This window comes from Vulpes lagopus, chromosome 10 (genome assembly GCF_018345385.1).
Source record: "Vulpes lagopus strain Blue_001 chromosome 10, ASM1834538v1, whole genome shotgun sequence".
Taxonomy (NCBI): Eukaryota; Metazoa; Chordata; class Mammalia; order Carnivora; family Canidae; genus Vulpes; species Vulpes lagopus.
Window position 1 is genome coordinate 2,102,676 of NC_054833.1, and position 24,410 is coordinate 2,127,085.

Here is a 24,410-nt window from a genome sequence, read left to right on the forward strand (position 1 = left end):
ACAATCTTAAAACAGTAATTCTGAACCTTTTTGGCCTAGAATCCTTTTGTACTATTTAAAAATTATTGGGAGGGCAGCCTGGGTGGCTCAGTGGTGTAGCACTGCCTTCGGCTCAGGATGTGATCCTGGAGTCCCAAGATTGGGCTCCCTGCATGGAGCCTGCTTCTATCTCTGCCTGGGTCTCTGCCTCTCTCTCTATCTCTCATGAATAAATAAAAATCTTTAAAAAAAAATTATTGGGAATTCCAAAGAACGTCTGTTTAAGTGGATTGTATCTGTTGATATTTACAATCTTAGAAGTTAGACATTTAAAACACAAGCATACACAATCTCATGTTGTTAGCCATTAGAGCTGTGATCCACTAATCATGCGAGTTGTGATGCTATCACACATTTTATCTTCAGAAAACTTTACTGTAAACTTAATAAGAGAATGAGAGTGAAAATGTCAAATAACATTTGGTATTATTGTGAAGATAGTTTTGACCTCTTGGATTTTGTGAATCGATGGGACTCTGGGGATTCTCAGATGACATGGGAGAACTGATTTAAACCATGTACAGGGTTCATGGACCTAAAATGATAAAGGGGCCTTTGTGATGAAATGGGCATTAAAGTTTCATTTCTGCATTTCTTGCTTTTTTCTTTCCCTTGTTTTAAGAGGTTTAAATCAGACCAATCTTGTTTAAAACAAGGGACAGTAGTTTTGTTATATATTCATTTTCTGTCATGGCACTGTAGTTTTTGGATCTCAGTGTGGATTGAGACTTATTTTGTTTTTACATGGAAACGACATTACCCAAGACTTTCATTTCTCATATAAATATATTTGTCCAAAAATTAAATTCTGAGAATTTTGGTTCATTGAGGAAAGACCATCTCATTATAATTAAAGTAGTACCATTCATTAAAAGTTTTTTAAAACTCATGTCTTGGGCAGCCCTGGTGGCTTGGCGGTTTAGCGCCACCTTCAGTCCAGGGCATGATCCTGGAGACCCGAGATCGAGTCCTGAGTGGGCCTCCCTGCATGGAGCCTGCTTCTCCCTTCTCCTATGTCTCTACCTCTCTCTCTCTCTCTCTGTCTGTCATGGATAAATAAATAAAATCTTTAAAAATAAATAAATAGAATAAATAAATAAATAATAAATAAATAAAACTCATGTCTTTAGAATGCAAAATGCCATACTTAAACATAAAATAAATGGTTAGACATCAGTTTGGAACTAAAAACATTCAGACCTTAAAGAATCCTAATTATCAATGAACAGAGCTTTTATGGAATATAGAGTATGTAATTGAGCTTGGTGAGTGAATTAAACTATGTAATACTAGAGAATAAAAAAGAAAAAATGAGAGAGAGTTAAATTCATCTGTGTGAATGCCAAGTATAAGACATGTAAAATATAATTAGCTGCGAATGAGTGGTAAGCAGTGTGTCTGGGAGAAAAGCAGAACTTGGGACTGTTTCTCTAAGAAAAGAATTTATACAAATTAGTTAAGTTTGCATTGTTATTTACATTCTAATAAATGAAACTTTGTTTTCAGATTTTTCAGATTGGGATTCTAGTTTATCCCTCGGTAATGAGACTTGTCAAAGAACTGGGGATTTGAAAGTTGATGATAAATGCCCATTTGTATCACAACCAATGACCAAAATTGAGTCCGCATCCACAGAATTTGGACAGACGACCTTAATGGATAAAGAAAATATTAATATTGGAGCTGTGTTTCTGTTAGAGAATTCTACACTCCATGACCTGTGTGAATCAGAGCTACCAGAAAACAGAGAGAGCAGAAAAGGTAAAGAATCATAGAGAATTCAGACTCTTCATGACTTTACCATAGTTCTGATTTTTCAAAACTAATTTTGTGGCAAAATTTACTTTGTGTTTACTCCTTTCATGCAGTCTACCACCAAAGAGAGCATCTTTTAGCAAGACATTTGCATTCTTCCTCTAACCAAAGCTACATATAAATAAGAAAGAGAATTAGAAGAAAATAATTTCTTTTAGGCTCGTATTCAGCATTCACTTGAGAGTGGGTAGCAGGATTATATTTAGAATTTGGGGACCAGTTGGGAAAACTAGATAGAGATGTAAAGATTGTTTACTCAAAACAGTTTCTTAGTTTAGTTTTTTAGCTCTAAATTCGTAAGTATTGGTCATACTATATTCACTGTAACAAAAAAAAAAAGCACCTTCTCAAACAGAATATTAAAATATTTCCTATATTCTCTATGACTTTATTTTGGAGTTGACTTTCCCAGCAGTAATGGAAATCGTTGAGAATTTACTACATAGTATTCTCTTCTCAGCTATGTTGGTATAGTCCATCTCTTTGTTTGATTATTTTTATTTTACTTTTTTGAAAAGAGTGAGAAAGTGAGGAGGAAGGGAGAAGCAGAAGGAGAGAGAGAATCCTAAGTAGGCTCCACACTCAGCATGGAGCCCACTGCGGGACTCAGTCTCACAACCATGAGATCGTGACCTGAGCTGAAATCAAGAGTTGGATACTTAACTGGCTGAGCCACCCAGGTGCTGTTTTATTATTTTAAATGAGTAAAGAGTTCACAAGGAATATTGGTTTTAAGGTGTACTGTATCATTCAAAAATAATATATAGAAAGTCAATTGTAATTCTACTAAGATTCTCAGTTGATTAACCACATCTAACATGTGTTCTAATTATTGTATCAGTTAATCCAGTGTCCTTTATCAGTCATATGATCATATCTATACTAATAAATCATACAATATTTTTTCACTCCTATAGTTTTATGTTATTTTCTTTCTTCTAGAATTAACTTATTTTCTAAAGATTTTCAATTATCTCCTAGAGTCGTGAGTATATGCTGTAAATCCAAAGTTGCTGGGATCCCTGGGTGGCGCAGCGGTTTGGCGCCTGCCTTTGGCCCAGGGCGCGATCCTGGAGACCCGGGATCGAATCCCACGTCAGGCTCCCGGTGCATGGAGCCTGCTTCTCCCTCTGCCTGTGTCTCTGCCTCTCTCTCTCTCTCTCTCTGTGACTATCAAAAATAAAAAAAATAAATAAATAAAATTTAAAAAAAACAAAGTTGTTGACCTATACAAGTGACTTGTTTGCTGTTACTTCTTCATGACCTTGGTAGATCCAAGAAGCAGGACTTTAAAAACAAAACACCTATAGGCTCCTGTACCACAAGAAAATGTGAAACAGAAAAATCACAAAATAAATACAAGCAATTTAAAACAGCTCATGTAAATTATTTCTTTTCACTTGATGCCTTTTATAAAGTCATGAACACAGTTCTCCAGGGACCAGGATTGTTGTTGATTCACTTAATAGAGATTTATTCTGTACTGGGCCCTGGTAATTTTATATTCTGAATATTTCTGGAACCATTCTGTCAGTTCAGGTGTGTATCATCTTTGTTTTGCATTCCTTCCTTCTAATTCATCTGTCTTTTATTACAGTGCCCCTCAAATTCATCCCTCCCCACAGCATTTACAGTGATCTGTCTCAAATGTATATATGACCATGAACCACTGTTGAAAACATATTTGTGTCCAGGCATCTTAAAATTACATACAAAGCTTTCATAATCTTGACTTCTGCCTAACTCTCCATCTTTTGCCCTTTATACCGTCTGCCCTTATCTCTGATATCCTGAACTGCTAGTGATGTTTTCCTCTTTGATCCCTGTATTTTACGCAAATGTTTACCCTGTTGTGTGCTTCTCTCCCTTGTTTTACTACAGCCTTGCATGCTCTCCCCATTTTCTGCCCTCTAATCCCTTTGAATCTGTCTGACGTCACTGTTGCAGTCTCAGTTTAGGCATTATCTCTAAAAAAGCTATTCCTGACATCTTATATATACATGCTTTTTTAAATCCGGTCCCCTAGCACTTAGTGGGAACTCCGTAAATAATTACTAAGTAACGTAAAGACTGTTTACACAAAGATGGTTTAAGAGAATGTCCCCTACAGGGACACCTGGTTGGTTCAGTTGGTTGAGCGTCCAGCTCTTGATTTCAGTTCAGGTCATATCTCAGACTTGTGAGATGGAGCTCTATGTGGGGCTCAGCACTGGGAGTGGAGCCCACTCAAAATTCTCTCTATTCTTCTCCTCCCCCTCTCTCCCTCTCTCTCTCAGAGAGAGGTTGAGATTGTCCCATACAGTGTAGGAGCAAAAGAACTAGATACATAAAGTAGTTTACAGTTCAGGTGATGAGGGTACACTAGAAAAATCTGTACAGTACTAAGGTAACCCCAAAGAAACAGATACATTTTTATCTGGGGAAGGATACTCATAATCAAGGATGACTTTACATAACAGTCTGAATCCTAAAAGATGCAAAGAAATTTGCTAAGTAGTAGAGGAAAACATTTCAGAATGTTTGCTCCTCAGGGACATACACCCATAGGGACGAGGTACACTAATAAAGGCATGAAAAGTACTAGTAATTTTGGAAATGATGAATAATGCTGTGGTTGAAGCTTAGGGTGTTAAGAGTTACTGTTACAAAGTAGAAAATAATCTCTTGTGATTTTATATGTTTCTACTGTATTTTAAATTTTTGTTTTCTTTCTGATTGTTTTATTCATTGATGTTAAGTGGATGAATTTCTGAATGAATCTTGGAGATGTTTGTGTGCCTTTAACCTGGTGACATTTAGTATTTCTCAAATGGTTTGTTGAAATTTTAGATAATTAGAAGTATTTCTTAAACTAAACTTTCAACTAAAGATTAGTTTAAACTCTTAATTGATAAAATATTATTTTCTATTTTTATAGAGGTAAAGCTTTTATCTAACCATTCTAAGTAGCCTGTTTTAACTAAATCTATAGATTTGTCAGCAGAACTAGATTTAGAAGTGGCATCAGAGGAAGAGCAAGAAAGACCTGATGAAAGTGAAAATAACCACCCACAGGTATGTAAAAATTTAAATTTCTGATTTTGTATTTTCCCTGCTTTACTAATGTAACACGGTTCAAGTGAAATTATCTTTGAGCAGACATATTGAAATCAACATATTATAATTTAATATTTAGTTTTAATAAAACTTTACAAGTTACAAAACTTAAAATATTGTTGTAATTTTTAGTAACGGTTAGCTAAACTTCATCCTTGGAATTGAGGCAAAAAAAATTTTTTTGAGGCAAAAAGATTTCTAAATATTCTTAGCCTCTCTCATTTTTATAACTTCTTTACATGATAAAGAAGGTAGCATCAAATATTGAATCATATGTTTAAGCAGTTGAAATTATGAGTAGTATAACAATGATGAATACGGACTTAGATTCATATACAAGGAGTAATTATTCTCAGTGGTTCAAAGTGTGTTAGTTCTCTATTGCCAGTTACAAATGCCAAGATTAAAGATTTATTCTGCCTTGTGATCTCTGTGTAGTTGACTTCAGAGAATGGGGTCACAAAATCAACACAATTGCCTATTGTAGAATCACACCTTCCCGGATGGGACCTTTATAGTTGGATTATACACAATAACTTTTTCAGTTATTTTATTTCAGCATAGGAAATCAGTAAGTATTATTAATATTTTTCTTATCCACTCTCAGTGGACATTACAAGATATTAGAACTGGATACAAGCACATAATGTATAGCAATGTTTAACACTATCATAGTATATAATTTGAATTAAAATGTAGAAATTTACTTTTCTTTGATTGATGTTAATTGATGTTGGCTCCTAATAATTTAGTTTGCTTATTCTCTAATCATTAATCTTTTTAAAAACCCTAAAATTGGATCCCTGGGTGGCTCAGTGGTTTAGCACCTGCCTTTGGCCTGGGGCACGATCCTGGAGACCCAGGATCGAATCCCACGTCGGGCTCCCTGCATGGAGCCTGCTTCTCCCTCTGCCTGTGCCTCTGCCTCTGTTTCTCTGTGACTATCATGAATAAATAAATAAAATCTTAAAAAAAAAAACACACCCTAAAATGCATTGTAGGAGCTCACTGTTTAAGATATGATGAGATAAAATGTTTTTAAGTTTGTAACATTAAAAATCATCTAATTCATTTTTTGGTGGATGTAACATGTAATGAATTATTTAGTTAAAAAAAAGAAAACCTGAGAAAATTTAAGTGTATGGATTTGTGGTTTTCTTCTGTCTTCACTTCTTAGTTATAATCCAGTGACTTGGGAGCAGCAAATAACAACATTTTAATTATTTTCTAATTTTCCTTTGTCTATACTTGATTACTTAAGGATAAAGTTATTTTTTACAAACATATATCCTGGCAGAAGAGACATCTGAAAGTCAAACCAAGCAAATTAGGATTCCATTTTTGCAACTGCAAAAAATGGCTCAAGAACCAGAAATGAATAAGGATTGTGATAGAGAGGATGATAGATCTGTACACTCAGAACATCCTTGTGTGTAAAAGTATGAGGAAATGTGGATGAAACAAGGGTAATTAGATTGGAAAAATAATGTAAAACTCATTAGCAGAGAGTTAAAGCAGAAGTTTGGTTTAAATTTGTGAAAAATAACAAATTACTACTTATCCTGAGGAAGAGCCACTATGTGCTGACTCTAAAGTAGGAGCAGACTTAAAGGCAATACCATCTAATTTGTCAAATATTTACACTTGATTGTGAGGAAAAAGATGAATTTGGAGTGTCTGTCTCTGTAGTATCTCAGGCCTTCCCTGAATAAAAAGAGTCTAGTCTCAAAAATGTCATTCTCTCTCATTCACTTTGGGTCCCTGGACTGTGCTTGCCAGTCATCTTCTAAGCTTTCTTTACATGAAAATAAATCAGATTGTAAAAATTATAATAAACCAATTGAGCATGTTTGTAACAAAAATGAGAGTTTTTATAACGATACTGAAAATAAAAAAGTAAGGAACCCACTAGTTACATGTGAAGTGAAAGAAGACCAAGAGTTTGACATGCAGATGGCGAAAAATATGAACCAAAATACTACTATTTGTAAATTAGACACTGGGTATATACCTGTGTATAGTGACCCAGAAAGCCTTTTTGATTTGTGGCTTGCTCACTCCAACGTGATGAAATAAATGATTCAAATGAAAAGGCATACTTCTGCTATTACAAACACAAGAAAACAAAACCAATACAAGTCTTGTTCTAGAAGCCATTATATGCAGATAATAACAATACTAATAACTATAAACGTACGGAACCTGAATTAGAAAACATGAGTTCTTTACCTCATAGTTTAGGAACATCAGAAGTATATCTAAAAGAAGAATGACAGCAAGATATGCAAAAGTTTAAGAATGAGAAAAGCATGTTACAAGTAGAACTCCTGAAAGTTCAACTTCCAAAAGAGCTGCTGCTCTTTTGTTTTTTCCTCTTTATCAATTATCTGAGCCAATTTGATTTTCCACTTATAAAAAAAGCTCATGTATAAAATAGGTTGTCTCAATATATAATTGTGTTTGGAAATAGATTATTTCTGCTATCTAAATGATAGGAATGCAAGAAAGTATATTTGTTTTCCTTAAGTTTCTTTCAGTTTCTCAAGTGGTGTATGAACTGGGAAGCTGATTTAGCTGTGCACCCTGTGACTTCTTGAACCAAAATAACCATAGAGAGTATTGCTGTAAAAAATGCGATTATCTTGAGGTGCCTGGGGGGCACAGTCGGTCGAGAGTCCAAGTTTTGTTTTTGGCTTGGGTTGTGATCTCAGGGTTGTGAAATAGAGCCCCACGTTGGGCTCTGTGCTCAGCATGGAGTCTGCTGGAGTTTCTCTCTTCCTCTGTGCCTTTCTCATGCTATTGTTTTTGTTCTCTAAAATACATATATCTTTAAAAAATATATCACAATGTCTAGGGTTTTTATCTATTTGCTTAAATATAAATTGCATTTCCATAAACAATACAATGGAAAAGAAGCAATAACTAAGAGAAGGGATATAAACAAATATTTCAGCTAAACCAGTCTATTTATTGCTTCAGTATGTGCAATCCTCTCTGCTTTCCTCAAATCCTTTGAACTTAGAATTCCAACATGACTACTTTGAAATATTTTTAGTAACAAATATTTGCATTATCAACAGTTTTTTTTCTACTTGTCTTTAAAAACAGACTTTTTTCCTTACAGAATTTATTTTTATTTTATTTTATTTTATTTTTATTTTATTTTATTTTATTTTATTTTATTTATTTATTTATTTATTTAGTTAGTTAGTTAGTTGTTAGTTTATTTAGAGAGAGTGTGAGCAGGGTGAGGGGCAGCCAGAGAGAGAGCTAAGGAGAGAGGCAGACTCCCCAGTGAGTGAGGAGCCTGAGGCTGGGCTCGGTCCCATGACCAAGAGATCATGACCTCAGTCAGCTCTGAGTCATCAAGAACTGGAGGCCCAACAGACTGAGCCACCCAGGCATCTCCTCCACATTTAAAAATATTTTTTTAAGGTTCACTTATATGACAGAGAGAGAGAGAGAGCACAACCAGGGGGGGCACCTGTAGAAGGGAAAGGGAGAAGCAGGCTCCTGGCAAAGCAGGAAACCTGATGCATGGGGCTTGATCCCAGGACCCGGGGATCATGACCTGAGCCAAAGGCAGATGCTTAACCAACTGAGCCACCCAGATGCCCATATATATATGTTTATTTAATCACCATTCTCAGGTATTTCTGTTGAGTCAAACCTTTACATCATGTTTAATAAAGTATGGTATATTTTGGCATATATGATTTTTATCATGTAGGTAGCATAGATTTTTAGCAAACCTTCAGTATTTGACTCTAATGGAGACAACTGACTTTTGAGGTAAAAATAAACAAAAATCTAGAGATATCCTCCTTTAAAATAAAAATTAGCTAAGTGCCTCATCCTCAAATAAGGTATTTAATTACTGTGCCAAAGTCACACTTTTAGTGTAGCTAATTAATTTAATGAATTTGTTTGGTAATTTATTTCATTCAGCATTAAGGAATTGTTTCATCTCTTTTGATGCTAGGTAATGCCACTTTAGGAACTTTGGACAAATCATGTAACCTTTTTTGGTTTTACTCCCATTATCAGTAGTAAATGGAATTAAAGTTGATAGTTACTTTTAATACCCTCTAGCGATAAAATTTTATGGTTATCAAAAATGAAATTTGGGGAGCATTACTCATTTCCCAAAATTCTACACTAATATCAGTTTTGCTCTGCTTTGTTTTATGGTGAACTTTGCTTCACATATTTTAATGAACAGTGACTTTTGATAGCCCTGGGATCCAAATGAAAAAAAGAATTATAAGAGGCAGTTGGGGAAAGAACAGCTCAATGCAAAAATGGAAACCTTCCTATTTTTTCCTGGAGCACCACAATGTCACATCCTTTAAATCTGTCTGTTTAAGCAAAACCCAGATGGTAAAGGCAGAAGAGGACAAATTTTTGTGTCTTTGTCTTTTTATTTCTTTGAAATTTGCTGATCAGATGGGGTGAAGTTGGGAATATTAGGTGGCAAAGTATAGATATGAATACAAAATTAAGAATGCCCTTTTTGAAATTTTAGAAAATTCTGTTTTTATTCAAACAGGAATGAAGCAGAATTTACAAAAATTGCAATTACATGTAATGATGAAGTGCAAAATATTTTTATTGATTAAAATTATGATGAACTGAGTCAAATGATATAATTAATGAATAAAATTCTTTTTAATGAATAAAGTAGTAACAATTATCCTTAGTATCAAATTTCCATTGAAGATTGAAAAAAAAAGGAAGAAGCAGAAGAGTAGTAAAATGGAAGGAGCAGAAAACATATATGCTGCTGCTGCTGCTGGACTAATTCAACAAAGAAAGAATGGCAAAACTGATAACCACCTGTTTCCTACTATGAAGAATGAAGATTCTGATGCGTAAGCCTATAGCAATATTAAAACAGTAGATAATTATCATTTTTCTACAAAGCAAATTCTAGTTGGATCTAATGTTCATAATTAACACATTTTATATTTTTATTAAAGATATTCCACTCTGGGTGTTAGAAAAATGCAAAGACCAACAAGATACCATTTTTTTTTGCAGGCATAGTGGTCAATATTTAATTAAAAAAATAATAACCTAGGTTAGCAAATGTGAGGAAAAAGTCATTCTCATACAATGTTGTTAAATGAAATTGGCAAATCTGGGGCACCTAAGTGGTCCAGTGGTTGAATGTCTGCCTTTGGCTCGGGTTGTGATCCCGGGGTCATGGGATCGAGTCTTGCGTTAGATTTCCCATGGGGAGCCTGCTTCTCCCTCAGCCCATGTCTCTGCCTCTCTGTGTGTCTCTTGTGAATAAATAAATAAAAATCTTAAAAAAAAAGAAAAGAAATTGACAAATCCTTTCTGAAGGGCAATGTAGCAGTGCATTTCAAAATTTCAAATATGCTGTCCCTTTATCCCAACAGTTTCATTGCCAGGAGTAGATCCTAGAGGAAAACATGACTTGTGTCAACACTTAGACACACACATTTTAAGCACATTTATTATATATTAGTATATATATATAAAATATGACAGATATGTTAAGAATACTTACATAAACATGTTATATATGTATATATATATGTTAAGATTATTTATTACAGCATTCACTTATCAAAAAGTGGGAAGTACTCCAACTATCCATCCATAAGGAAGTAAATTTTCACACCTATAAAACAATGCAGTGTGTGATGATTTGAAAAAATGAATTTAGGTCTACAGGGTTTTGATTGTTTAACAAAATATATTTAAAGTGTTTAGTTTGATGTCTTAACAGAAACTTTAGAATACTGTTAATATCTGCTGAGTTGCAAAAGGAAATTACCTGCTAGCACTCTACCTTATTACCAACAAAATCGCTAATTATTAGGTTTTTGGTTTTGGTTCCCAATGCATGAGTGCTCAAATGTTGTACTCTCAAATTGATCTGAACATTCCCAAGAGATTTCATCTGGCAACTTGTCCCATATTCTATATAAACATTTGTTCCCTGTGCTATAAACATAGAGGTTGCTAATGCAGTGAGTCTTCTTTTTAAGGTACCTTGCATACATGCTATTATTTTTCCTTTTAAAATTTTTTTAGGATTATTTATTTGAGAGAGAGAGAGTATGAGTGCAGAGAGCAGCAGAGGCAGAGGGAGAAACAGGCTCCCTGTTAAGCAGGGAGCCTGAAGCAGGGCTTGATCCTGGGACTTCAGGATCATGACCTAAGCTGAAGGCAGATGCTTAACAGACTGAGCCACCCAGGTGCCTCTTATCCATCCTTTTAAAAGAGAATATATTTCAACATGCACCACACCAAATTTTTCAATAGTGACTTCATATTATATAATTTACGAAAATTCAGTTTACAAGATAGCAATACTTTCTGCATTCCAAACCCCTTATACTTATAGAATTTTAATATAACTAATTATTTTGGATAGTATAAGATAATTTAGAGTTAGATGATTTTTATCAAATGTATAATACTGCTATTGAAACTTAGTTTTTCCATAGTCTTTCTAAGCATGAGAAAAATGATAATCAGGTTATATACTCTTATATATCTAGAAAAGTTTTGAGGAGTGTTTTGGTTGTATAATTTTGTGAATTATTTGATGTCTTGGTCTGGCTTTTTTTTTTTTTCAAGATTTTATTTATTTATGTTAGGGAAGCATGGGGGTAACAAGCAAACTTGGCACTGAGAGCAGAGCACAATGCAAGACTTGATCCCACAACTGTGAGATCATATCCTGAGCCAAAATCAAGAGTTGGAGGCTTAACTGACTGAGCCATCCAGTTGTCCCTTGGTCTGGCATTAAGAAAAAAAATTAGTGCTATATGTATATAATTTTAAAAACTCCAAAATATTACAAAAATTCTACATCATCGTTGTATAAGGATTGAAAACTACAGCTAAACAAGATAATTAAATCACCCGTGATTGTTCCACTTAGCTATGAAATCCTTAAAAGAATCATGTACTCAGTGATCCTCATTTCCCTCCCATCCATTCTTGAATTCACTCTATTAATTTTCACTCCCACTACTCCAGAATTGATTTTTCAGGTTACCATTTGATTTTCACTTTAATAAAAAGGTTACCATTTGATTTTCACTTTAATAACTCTAGACATAATTTCTTAGATCTCATTTTATTGAATCTATCAGCAATATTTGCCCCAATAGAAAACTCTCTTCTCCAAAATTCTGTCTTCATTTCGCTTTCAGGATATCATTCACTCACCTGGATTCCTCCTGCCTTTCTAGTCTGTATATCTCAGCCTGATTTGCTTCTTTCACCTCATCCCTCACCTCTTACACCTTGAAGTCTTAGGAATCAATCCTTGATCTTCTTTCTCTTGTTTTTTACTATTTTGTATATTCTAATGATCCTCAAGTTTATGTCTCTGGCCCAAATCTCTCTGCATAATTCCAGACCTTTATATGAAACTGCCTACTTGATATCTCTTTGGGATAGCTATTGGGTATGGCAAACTTGACATGTCCAAAATTGAACTACTGATATTCTTTCATATACTGCCCTTCCTGTCTTTCCTAATTGAGTTAATGACAGTTCTTCCAGTTGCTCGGCCAAAAAAATTGGTATCGTCTTTGACTCCTATCTTCTTTCTTTTTCATACATCACATCTAATCTCTCAGCAAATCTTGACAGGTCTTTCTTCAAAATATATCCAAAAGCCAAACACATCTTCCATGACCAAGCCACTATCATCTGTTGTCTATATTATTGTAACAACTAATTTGTCTTCTTGTTTTTTTCTTTTTTCTCTGCTTCTACTAATTCTAAACACAGTGGATCTATTAAAACATAAGTCAGATTATGTCCTCCTCTGCTCAAAACCTAATTGCTTCCCATTCACTCAGAGTACATGCTAAAGTTCTTTCTAATACCTACAAGGCCTTATATGACTTGTTCATCTCAGGTCTCTCCCTATCCTTTCTTCCCCCTCTCTCTCTGATTTGAACTACTTTCTATCCCTTTCATTCTGTCCAGCCACACTTGAATTTCTCACTATTTCCCCCCCAACAGCCCTACCCCCTCTCCACCCTGCTTCAAATTATAAACACTTCAGGGATACCTCTGTACTTGCCAGTAATTCTCTCTGGAGTGCTTTTCTCTCACGTATCCTCATGGCTTACTCCTTGGTCCCTCCTTTTCTCCCTGGTTTTTGCTTAAAGGTCACTTTCTCAGCAAGGCCCTTCTTGGTTTATCCTGACTAGTATTTCAACCACCCCTTTCCCTGCAACACATCGAAATTTGATTTCTCTGCTTTAGTTTTTCTCCTCTCATACTGTGTATTTTGCCTGGGTAGTCTGTTGTTATTATGTTTACTTTACTCATGAGTAGGATTTTTCTGTTCATGGCTGTGTCTTCAGTGCTTAGAGAACATTCTAGCATATATAATGCTATTCAATAAATGTTGAGTGAATGGAGTTTAACCCGTGTGTCTTGTTTTTAACATAATACCAATTCTCACTTAAACAAAAAGAAAGTTTGACATGGGTCCATTCTGACAATTTAACCTGTCAGCTATCTGCATTTTTTGGATTTTGGGGGGTTTAATATTGTGGTTACTTGCTACTTATTCTTTTACTGGTATTTATGTTAGTCTTAATTATAGTAGAATGGAACAAAGGAAGAGCAAACTTCATTTATGTTTCATTAAGGAAAATGAAATATGGTGGTAAATTATTATAGGACTTTTAAAAACTTTCCAAAGGATTCTGAGCCCTCAATATCTGAAACAAAAAGATGAAGTTGGAATTTATTGCTTAATAAGAGGAAACCTTGCTGATCACTTACAGTCTTTTCTGACAGAGTAGTCTTCAATTCTTATATAGGGTTTCAGGAAAAGTAGAGTTTAAGGTTTGGGAGACTTTCAGAGAATTAAGTGGTTTGTCATCATCTGAAGCAAATGATAATGTGAGTAAAACTGTTGTTGATTGGTTAGCACTCAAGGCATGTGTATCAGAGTGATTTTGTCCCATATTGGCTATCTTTCAGGAGGGAGAAGCTGACATTGTTTGGTTGGTGAGTGAGGCCAGACGGCATTGATCCATTACACATAGAGAAAGACAGAAACACAGACAGAGGGAGAAGCAGGTTCCTCTCAAGGAGCCTAACGTGGGACTCAATCTGGGACCAGGCCCATGCCCTGAGCCAAAGACAGACGCTCAACCGCTGAGCCACCAAGGCGTCCCATAAATCTAGCTTTTTCGTATTAGGATTAGATACTAGAGTAAAAGTATGCAAAAGTTACCAAACCATTTTCTTTTCTTTTTTCCCTTTAAAATATTATTTAAATAATTTATTTATTTCGAAGAGAGAGGGAGAGATTGAGAACAAGGGTGCAGGAGCAGGAAGGAGGAGCAGAGGCAGAAAGAGAAGCCTACTTCCCACTCAGCTGGAAGCCTGATAGGGGGCTCAGTCCCAGGACCCTGAGATCATGACCTGAGCTGAAGGCAGACACTTAACCGACTGAGCCACTTAGGTGCCCCCAAATCATTTTATTTTCAAACAAAATTAAAATAAAATAATCAGATTATTGCTATTTTCAAATGATATATAACTACATATGAGTATTTTTGAATTTTTCCAAATTGAATTATAAGTGACATAAAACTGTAGGTGTAAGGTATACCTGTATTAATTTGATGCACTTTTATATTGTAAAATGATAATAGTGTTAACTCTGTCACTTCATATAGTTATCATTTCTTTTTTGTGATGACAATATTTAGATCTATTTTCTTAGCAACTTTCAAATATATGATACAGTTTTATTAACTGTAATCACAGTCCTGTACTTTGGACCCTCAGAACTTAATAATCTTGTAAGGGGAAGTTTGTACTCTTTGCCAGTATCTACCTGTTTCCCACAGCTTCCTACTCCTGGCAACCACCAGTTTGTTTCTGTGATTTTTTTTTTTTTTTTTTAAGATTCTGCATGCAAGTCTGATCATAGAGTATTTGTATTTCTGTGTGGCTTATTTCACTTAGCCTAATTCCCTCGAGGTTCATTTATGTCACAAATGGCTGAGTTTCCTTCTTTTTTGTGGATAAAAATATTCCATTGTAAATATATATATCACATTTTTTAAATCCGTGGATCCACTGGTGGACACTTAGGTTGTTTCCATGTCTTGGGTATTGTAAAAAGTGCTGCAATAAACATAGGGTGCAGATATCTCTTTGAGATAATGATTTCATTTCCTTCAGCTATGTTCCTAGAAATGGGATTATTGGATCATATGATAGTTCTATTTTTAGTTTCTGAGGAACCTCCACACTGCTTTGCATAGGGGCTATACCAATTTATATGAAAGTGTACCAACAACAGTACCATGGGCCATTTGAATATCTACTGAGGAAACATCTATTAAGGTGCCTTCCCTAGTTTTTAATTGAAGTATTTGTTTTTTGCTATTGAATTGTATGAATTCCTTTTATATTTTAGATATTAACCTTTTTTTAGATATGTGGTTTGCAAATATTTTCATCCATTCTGTAAGTTGCCTTTTAATTATGTTGCTTTTTTTTCTTTTTTTTTTAGATTTTATTTTAATTCAAGTTAGTTAACATATATTGTTTTATCAGTTTCAGGGGTAGAATGTAGTGATTCATCACTTGCATATAAGCACACCAAGTGCTCATCACAACAGCTCATCACCTTTCTGTGTGGCTTATTTCACTTAGCCCCATCACCCATTTACCCCATCTTCTCTACCTGCCTCCCCTCCAGCAACCCTCAGTTTGTTTCCTATAGTTAAGTCTCTCTTTTTCTTTTTTAAGATTTTATTTATTTGACAGAGAGAGGGAGAGAGCCAGAGAGGATAAGCAGGGGGAGGTGCAGAGGGAGAGGGAGAAGCAGACTCCCTGCTAAGCAGGAAGCCCCTATGCAGGGCTAGTTCCCAAGACCGTGGGGTCATGACTGGAACCAAAGGCAGATGCAATTTTAACTGACTGAGTGACCCAGGCATTTCAGTTAATAAAAGTCTCTTAAAGTCTGCTTCCCTCTCTGTTTTTATCTTATTTTTCCCGCCCTTCCCCTATGCTCAGTGTGAATGGAATTGGAGTGTTGCTTGTTTCTTTTGCTGTCCAGAAAGAAACATTGGTTGTTCCATGGTTTTTACTTTTGTTGCTTGTACTTTGGATGCCATTTCTGAAATCATTGCTAAGATCAATGTCAGAGAGCTTTTTCACTCTTTTCTTCTAGAAACTTTATGGTTTAAAGCTGTACATTTAAAATCTTTAATCCAATTTGGGTTAATTTTTGTGAGTGGTGTAAGTTAGGAATTCAGGTTCATTCTTTTGCATGTGAATATCCAGTTTTCTTAGCATCATTTATTGTAGAGATTATCTTTTTGCCTTTGAATATTCTTGGCTCCCTTATTAAGTTGTAGTTGACTATATGCACGGATTTATTTCTAGGTTCTTGATTCTGTTTCATTGGTCTTTTTTTAAAAGATTTTTTTTTATTCAGGAGAGATACAGAGAGAGGCAGAGACATTGGCAGAGGGAGAAGCAGACTCCGTGTAGGGAGGCTGATATGGGACTCAATCCCAGGGCCCTGGGATCATTCGCTGAGCCGAAGGCAGACAGTCAACCACTGAGCCACCCAGGCATCCTTATTTCATTGGTCTTTATGTTTGCTTTTATGCAAGTTCCATACTGTTTTGACTTACTATAGCTTTGTAATAGAAAAAAGGAAGTGTGGTGCTTCCAGCTTCGTTCTTCTTTCTCAGGAATACTTTGAATTTGGGGGTCTTTTTTGTCTCATACAAATTAAAGAATAGTTTTTCTATTTCTCTGAAAAAATTGTTGCTAGAATTTTGACAGGGATTGCATTGAATCTGTAGATGGCTTTGAATGATGTGTGGGTATTTAAAAATACTAATTTTCCCAATCCATAAACAACAGGACCTCTTCCTATTTGTGTCTCTTTTATCAATGTCTTGTAGTTTTTAGTGTACATATCTTTCACCTCCTTGGTTAAATTTATTCCTGAGTATTTTGGGTTTTTTGATGCTTTTGTGAATGGGATTTTTTCTTTATTTCTTTTTCAGATATTTTGTTCTTAGTGTATCGAAATATAACTGATTTGCATGTATTGATTTTATATCCTTCATCTTTACTAGTTCTAACAGCTTTTTGGCGATGTCTTCAGGATTTTCTACATTTAGAATCATATCCTCTGCAAACAAAGACAGTTTTATTTCTTCTTTTTTGATATGGATGCCTTTTATTCCTTTTTCTTGGCCATGTCTATGTCTTCCTCTGTGAAATTTCTGTTCATGTTTTTTCTCATTTCATGATTGGATTGTTTGTTTCTTTGCTGTTAAGTTTAATAAGTTCTTTATAGATCTTGAACACTAGCCCTTTATCTGATACATCATTTGCAAATGTCTTCTCCCATTCTGTAGGTTGTCTTTTAGTTTTGTTGACTGTATCCTTTGCTGTACAAAAGCTTCTTATCTTGATGAAGTTCCAATAATTCATTTTTGCTTTTGTTTCCCTTGCCTTCTTGGATGTATCTTGCAAGAAGTTGCTGTGGCCAAGTTCAAAAAGGGTGTTACCTGTGTTCTTCTCTAGGATTTTGATGGATCCTTGTCTCACATTTAGATCTTTCATCCATTTTGAGTTTATCTTTGTGAATGGTGTAAGAGAATGGTCCAGTTTCATTCTTCTGCATGGGGATGTCCAATTTACCCAGCACCATTTATTGAACAGACTGTCTTTCTTCCAGTGGATAGACTTTCCTCCTTTGTCGAATATTAGTTGACCATAAAGTTGAGGGTCCACTTCTGGATTCTCTATTCTGTTCCATTGATCTATGTGTCTGTTTTTGTGCCAGTACCACACTGTCTTGATGACCACAGCTTTGTAGTACAACCTGAAATCTGGCATTGTGATGCCCCCAGCTATGGTTTTCTTTTTTAAGATTCCCCTGGCTATTCACAGTCTTTTCTGATTCCACACAAATCTTAAGATAATTTGTTCCAACTCTCTGAAGAAAGTCCATGGTATTTTGATAGGGATTGCATTAAATGTGTAAATTGCCCTGGGTACCATTGACATTTTCACAGTATTCATTCTTCCAATCCATAAGCATGGAATATTTTTGCATCTCTTTGTGTCTTCCTCAATTTCTTTCAGAAGTGTTCAGTAGTTTTGAGGGTAGAGATCCTTAACCTCTTTGGTTAGGTTTATTCCTAGGTATCTTAAGCTTTTGGGTGCAGTTGTCAATAGGATTGACTCCTTAATTTCTTTTTTCTTCAGTCTCATGATTAGTGTACAGAAATGCCCCTGATTTCTGGGCATTGATTTTGTATCCTGCCACACTACCGAATTGCTGTATGAGTTCTAGCAATCTTGGGGTGGAGTCTTTTGAATTTTCTATGTACAGTATCATGTCACCTGTGAAGAGGTTGCGTTTGACTTCTTCTTTGTCAATTTGAATGCCTTTTTTTCTTTTTGTTTCCTGATTGCTGAGGCTGGATTTCTAGTACTGTGGTGAATAGCAGTGGTCAGAGTGGACATCCCTGTCTTGTTCCTGATCTTAGGGGAAAGGCTCCCAGTGTTTCCCCATTGAGAATGATATTTGCCTTGGGCCTTTTGTAGATGGCTTTTAAGATGCTGAGGAATGTTCCCTCTATCCCTACACTCTGAGGAGTTTTGATCAGGAGTGGATGCTGTGTTTTGTCAAATGATTTCTTTGCATCTATTGAGAGGATCATATGGTTCTTGTTTTTTCTCTTGCTGTTATGACCTATCACATTGTTTTATTTTTTTATTTTTTATTTTTTCCGATCTATCACATTGTTTTATGAGTGTTGAACCAGCCTTGCATCCGGGGATAAATCCCACTTGGTCATAGTGAATCATTGGTGGTGATCTCTCCTTTCTCATTCATGATTTTATTAATTTGAGTCTTTTCTTCTTTTTAATAATGCCAGCTAATGGTTTATCTATTTTATTAATTCTTTCAAAGAACCAGCTCCTGGTTTTGTTGATCTGTTCCACAGTTATTCTGGTCTCTATTTCATTGAGTTCTGCTTGTATCTTTATTAACTCTCTTCTGCTGGGTGAAGGTTTGATTTGCTGTTCCTTTTCCAGCTCCTTTAGGTGCAAGGTTAGCTTTTGTATTTGAGTTCTTTCCAGTTTTTGGATGGTTGCTTATATTGCGATTTATTTCCCCCCTCAGGACCGCTTTTGCTCTATCCCAAAGATTTTGAATGGTTGTATCTTCATTCCCATTAGTTTCCATGAATCTTTTTAATTCTTCTCTAATTTCCTGGTTGACCCTTTTCATCTTTTAGCAGAATGGTCTTTAACCTCCATGTGTTTGAATTTTTCCAAATTTCTTCTTGTGATTTAGTTCTAGTTTCAAAGCATTATGGTCTGAAAAATATGCAGGGGACAATCCCAATCTTTGGGTATCTGTTAAGACATTACCTGCACTTGAGTTCTGGATGGTTTGCTCCTGCCAGCTGTACGGGCTTGGGGAGGTTCCTTAGATTTTCTGTGCCTCATATTCTTCCTGTGTAAAATATCTCATATAATTACCTACTTCATAGGACTGGTGTAAGGCTTAAAATACCTTTAGGATATGTAAAGTGTTCAAAATAATGCATAGAAGTTACAGAATAAAACCTCAAAATACTAATATCATGATTATTTAAAAAGGGTTTCTTTCATAAAAAAAACTTAATTTGCACTTTTCAAATTGATTTAGTGCCAGTAAAAACTTTTTTATTGATAATGACAACAAAAATGTAGTATATTTACCCCTATCAAATAATGCAAGTAACATGATTTACCTTTACTTTTTCCACCTTGATCTAAATTTAATACTTTGTTAATATTACCATTAATATTGCTTAGATATGCTTTAAATATTTTTTGTATTTTAAATATTTAATATTTCCCTGAAAAGAATCATTTGTTTTTTTTAGACCTGCAAAGGAAACGTCTGAGGAAAAGAACAAGGTAAAAAAATATATATATGTATAATTTTATTTCATTTATGATATATTTTATTATTTTATTTGATATTTATCAGAAGTATTATTCCATGGCAAAAAGTTACTTTATGAAAGACAGTGAAAAAAATAGAAAATCTTCCTTTGTTATATAGACATTTGCTGTCAAAAAATTCAGAAACGCTAATTATTGATAAAGGTCTTTTTGATAAAAATCAGTTCACTTAAAAAGTACCTATGCTTTTGTTTTTATAAAAAGATGGATATTTATCATCTCTCTACACTTGGTATATTTTATAAATATTTGGATGACATTTTGATATAGTATTATTTATTTGTAGGTCAAAATGCAAATGAATTCTGTGGAACACCTTGATGACTTAACTCAGTCATCTGAAGCACCTTCAGAGGATTGTAACTTGCATTACTCTGATTTTAAGAGTTCCCTGTTGCTCATTGAACAACTTGGCATGGATTGTACAGGTAGGATCGTTGTATAAATATAAAGCCTTTTCTGTGTATATGATTGTAGTAATATGTGCACATCTCATCTAGTGCTGTGCCACACAACACTGATGTGTTATAGAGCTACTCATCTCAGAAATATGTTTTTTATTAAAATAGAGACCTGTTGAATACTCTCAGCCAAAGAACTATAATTTCCACTGTAGTTGTCTATGTGGGAATGGCACACTTGATGTGTTTGTGAACTCTGCTTCTCTTCTGTGCCTTCACCCAAGGTCAGGTTACCATTATTTTTCTCCTAGATTACTGAACTAACCTCAGGACTGTTTTCTCTGCCATTCCACCTCTCAGAATCTTGGTTACACTGCAACCATAATGACCATACATTTTTAAAAATTTACATTTCATTTTGTTACTCCCTTGCTTAAAGCTTAGCTATTACTAATGCTATGAGGTGAAAGATCATAGTCTGCTAGCATCATCTTGTATTGGTTCATATCTGTCTTTCCATTTCTGTCTCAGCTACTGATTTAGATGTTTTTTCATATTATAGAGGTTTTCTTTTTCCAACAGCTTTAGTTAAATTGCGCATATATGAAGTGTACAATTTGATAGTTTTGACATGTATACACATATGAAACCATAATCATAATTTAGACAGTTAACATATCCATCACTCTTTAGTCTCATGTCCCTTTATATTCCCTTATTATGAAACTGCCAAATTATTTACTAAAATAATTGTACCTTTTCTAAACCCACCAGCAGCATATGAGGGCTTTTAATTCCTCCATATATATTCATGAGCACTTAGTCTTATCAGTTTTTTAAATCTTAGCCATTCTTATGGGTATGTAATATATATATTATATGTATATATATAATACATAATTATGGTTGTAGTATACATTTCCCTAATAACTGATAATGTGGAGTATACTTTCATGTGCTTATTTACCATCTGTATATCTTCTTTGAACTGTCCAAATCTTTTGTCATTTTAGAAATTAGGTTGCTTGTTTTCTTATTTGATGAGTTTTCAGAATTGTGTATTCTACATACAGTTCCTTTATCACCTATATTGTTTTTGCAAAGATTTTTTTGCAGTCTGTAACTTTTCATTCTCTCCACAGTGTCTTTTGAAGAGCCGTTTTTCTTATTGATGACGTTTGGTTAATCCATTTGTTGTTTTATGGATTTTTGCTTTCGATGTTCATATCTAAGAAATCTTTGCTTAGCAAAACATCAGCGGTCTTATCTCATGCTTTATATTAGAAGCTTTGCAGTTTAAAAACAAAGTTTTATAGTTTTAGGTCTTAAATTTAGATCTGTGATCTGTTTTGTATTCTTTTTTATTTATGATGCAAAGTATGGACCCACGTTCATTCTTTTGTGAATATCCAGTTGTATTCATTGAAAAGGCTGTATTTTCTCCAATTCATGCCATTGCATCTTTGTCTGCATCCGTTGGCCATATATGTATGAGTTTATTTATGGACTTTGTTCTTTCCCATTGATCTCTCTGGCCCTCTCTACACCAAAATCATGTTGTTTTAATTACTACCAGTTGGTAATAATTTCTGAAATCAGGTAGTGTTAGTCCTCCAGTTTTGTTTTCAGGGTTGTTTTGCTATTCTAGATCCTTTCATACTTTGTGTTTCCATATGAATTTAGAATCAGCTTGTCATTCTCTAAGAAAAACAAAAACAGAAACAAAACCGCTGGTAGTCTGGAAATCAGGTTTGGATTATGTTGAATCTACAGATTAATTGGAGAGAATTGGCTTTTTGACAATACTGAACTTTTCAACCCTTGAACAGAGTATATCTCTTCATTTATAGAAGTGTTCTGTAATTTTCTTGGCAATATTTTATAGTTTTTAGTGTGTATAAGCCTATCTTTTATGATATTACCTGTGATTATTTATTTTTCAAAGAAGTTGTAATAATATATTTTAAATTTTAATTTTTGTTTTTTTTGCTGGTATATTAGAAATATGGTTGATTTTTGTGTAATGATTTTATATCCTCCAACCTTGATGAGTTCATTTATTAGTTCTAGTAGTTTTTTTTTAAAATTCTGTCAGATTTCTATATAACCATAGGTTTCAAACTTTTTTTTTTTTTTTAACTACTATTTTGCTGGTTTCTTAAGGTGGAGCTAAAGGTCATTGATTTGAGAACTTAAAAAAAATGATTTTATTATTTGAGAGAGGGAAAACATGAGCAAAAGGGAGGGGAGGAGCAGAGGGAGAGGGAAAAGCAGAGTTCCTGCTGAGGAGGGAGCCTGATGTGGGACTCGATCTCAGGACTCCAGGACCATGACTGAGCCAAAGGCAGCCATTTCTGACTGAGCCACACAGGCACCTTCTTGTTTTTTAATAGATACATTCAGTGCTATAAATGTTGAGATAAGTGCTACTCTAGGAGGATTCCAGAAATTTGTAGCATATTGTGTTTTTATTTTCATTCAGTACAGAATACTTTCTAATTTCTTTTTTCATTACTTCTTTGACCCAAGGGTTGTTTAAAGATTTTGTTTGAGAGAGAGAGAGAGAGAAACAGAGAGACAGAGAGAGCATAGGTGGGCAAGAGTGGCAGTGGAAAGTCCTCTTCCCCCTGAGCAGGAAGCCCAACATGGGGCTTGATTCCAGGACCCTGAGATCATGACCTGAGCTGAAGACAGACACTTAACCAACTGAGCCACCTCAATACCCCGATGTAGGGGTTATTTAGATGTGCATTAATTAGTTTGCAAATATTTGAGTGTTTTCCAGAGATATGTTTGTTCTTGATTTGTAATTTGATTACTTTGTGGTCACAGAACACTTTCATGACTTTAATCCTTTTGACTACCCTTTTATTAAGGTTTATTTTATGACCCAGAATATAATCTCTTTTGGGAAATGTTCCGTGGGATACTTGGAAAGATGGTGGTGGTCAAGTCTACTATATGCTTGCTGGTTTTCTGCCTGTTGAAATCCCAGACTATATTTGTGAATTTGCCTGTTTCTCTTTGTAGTTCTGTTGATATTTGCCTGTTGATATTTGCCGTATGTATTTTGATCTTATTAATAGATTAATAAACATTTAGGTTTGTTATGCTTCTTATTTATTGACCCTTTTATCATTAAAAAATGACCTTAAATATTACTGATAATATATATTGCTTTGAAACCTATTTTGTCTGGTATTAATATTGCTACTCAAGCTCAGCCTTCTTTTGTCAAGTGTGAATGTGGTATATCATATTTCTGTCCTTGTAACAAATTTGTGTCTTTACATTTAAAGTGAGTTTTTTATAGGCAGCATATAGTTGGCTTTTACTGTTTTTATCCATTCTGAGTCTGCCTTTTAATTGAGGCTTTTAGACCATTTTCTTTCTTTTTTTTTTGACCATTTTCATTTAATGTGATTATTGATACAGTTGATATGAATCTCTCATCCTGTTTGATTTCCATTTGCCTTATCTACTTTGTTCCCATTTTCTTCATTTTCTGCTTTCTTTTAGATTAATCAACTAATTTTATGAGTTAATTTATATGTATACATACATACATACATATGGATGTGCTTTGCTTACATAACTATAACTCTTTAATTTTGCTATTTTAGTGATTGCTTTAGAGTTTAAAGCATATGACTCCAGTATCACAGTCCACCTTCTTGTAATGTTATACCATATCATATGTAGTTTAAGAAAATTACAATAGGGAACATGTGGGTGGCTCAGTGGTTGAGCCTTTACCTTAGGCTCAGGTTGTGATCCCAAGGTCCTGGGATCAAGTCCCACATCAGGCTACCTCGGGGAGCCTCTTTCTCCCTCTGCCTGTGTCTCTGCCTCTCTCTCTCTCCATGTCTCTCATGAATAAATAAAAAAAATCTTTAAAAAAATTACAATAGTTTAGTTCCATTTCTTCTCTCCTAGCCAGATCTTTTGTGGATCTGTGAGATTATAGTTTTCATTAAGTTTAGAAAGGTTTTGATTATGTTTTCTTTTCTTTTTTTAAAGATTTTATTCATT

At 34.6% G+C, this 24,410-nt stretch overlaps 1 protein-coding gene and 1 pseudogene across 1 annotated transcript in view; both read left to right on the forward strand.

The window, feature by feature from the left end:
• The window catches only part of LOC121499900 (ankyrin repeat domain-containing protein 26-like), a 106,547-nt gene that overhangs the window by 44,480 nt on the left and 37,657 nt on the right, over nt 1-24,410 (forward strand). Inside the window, exons 15-19 of the mRNA XM_041771145.1 lie at nt 1,546-1,800; nt 4,826-4,908; nt 9,670-9,821; nt 19,896-19,929; nt 20,264-20,405. Coding sequence (XP_041627079.1) covers nt 1,546-1,800; nt 4,826-4,908; nt 9,670-9,821; nt 19,896-19,929; nt 20,264-20,405 — 666 coding nt within the window. The remainder of the gene's footprint in view (nt 1-1,545; nt 1,801-4,825; nt 4,909-9,669; nt 9,822-19,895; nt 19,930-20,263; nt 20,406-24,410) is intronic.
• On the forward strand, nt 5,896-7,979 carry LOC121499855 (annotated as a pseudogene).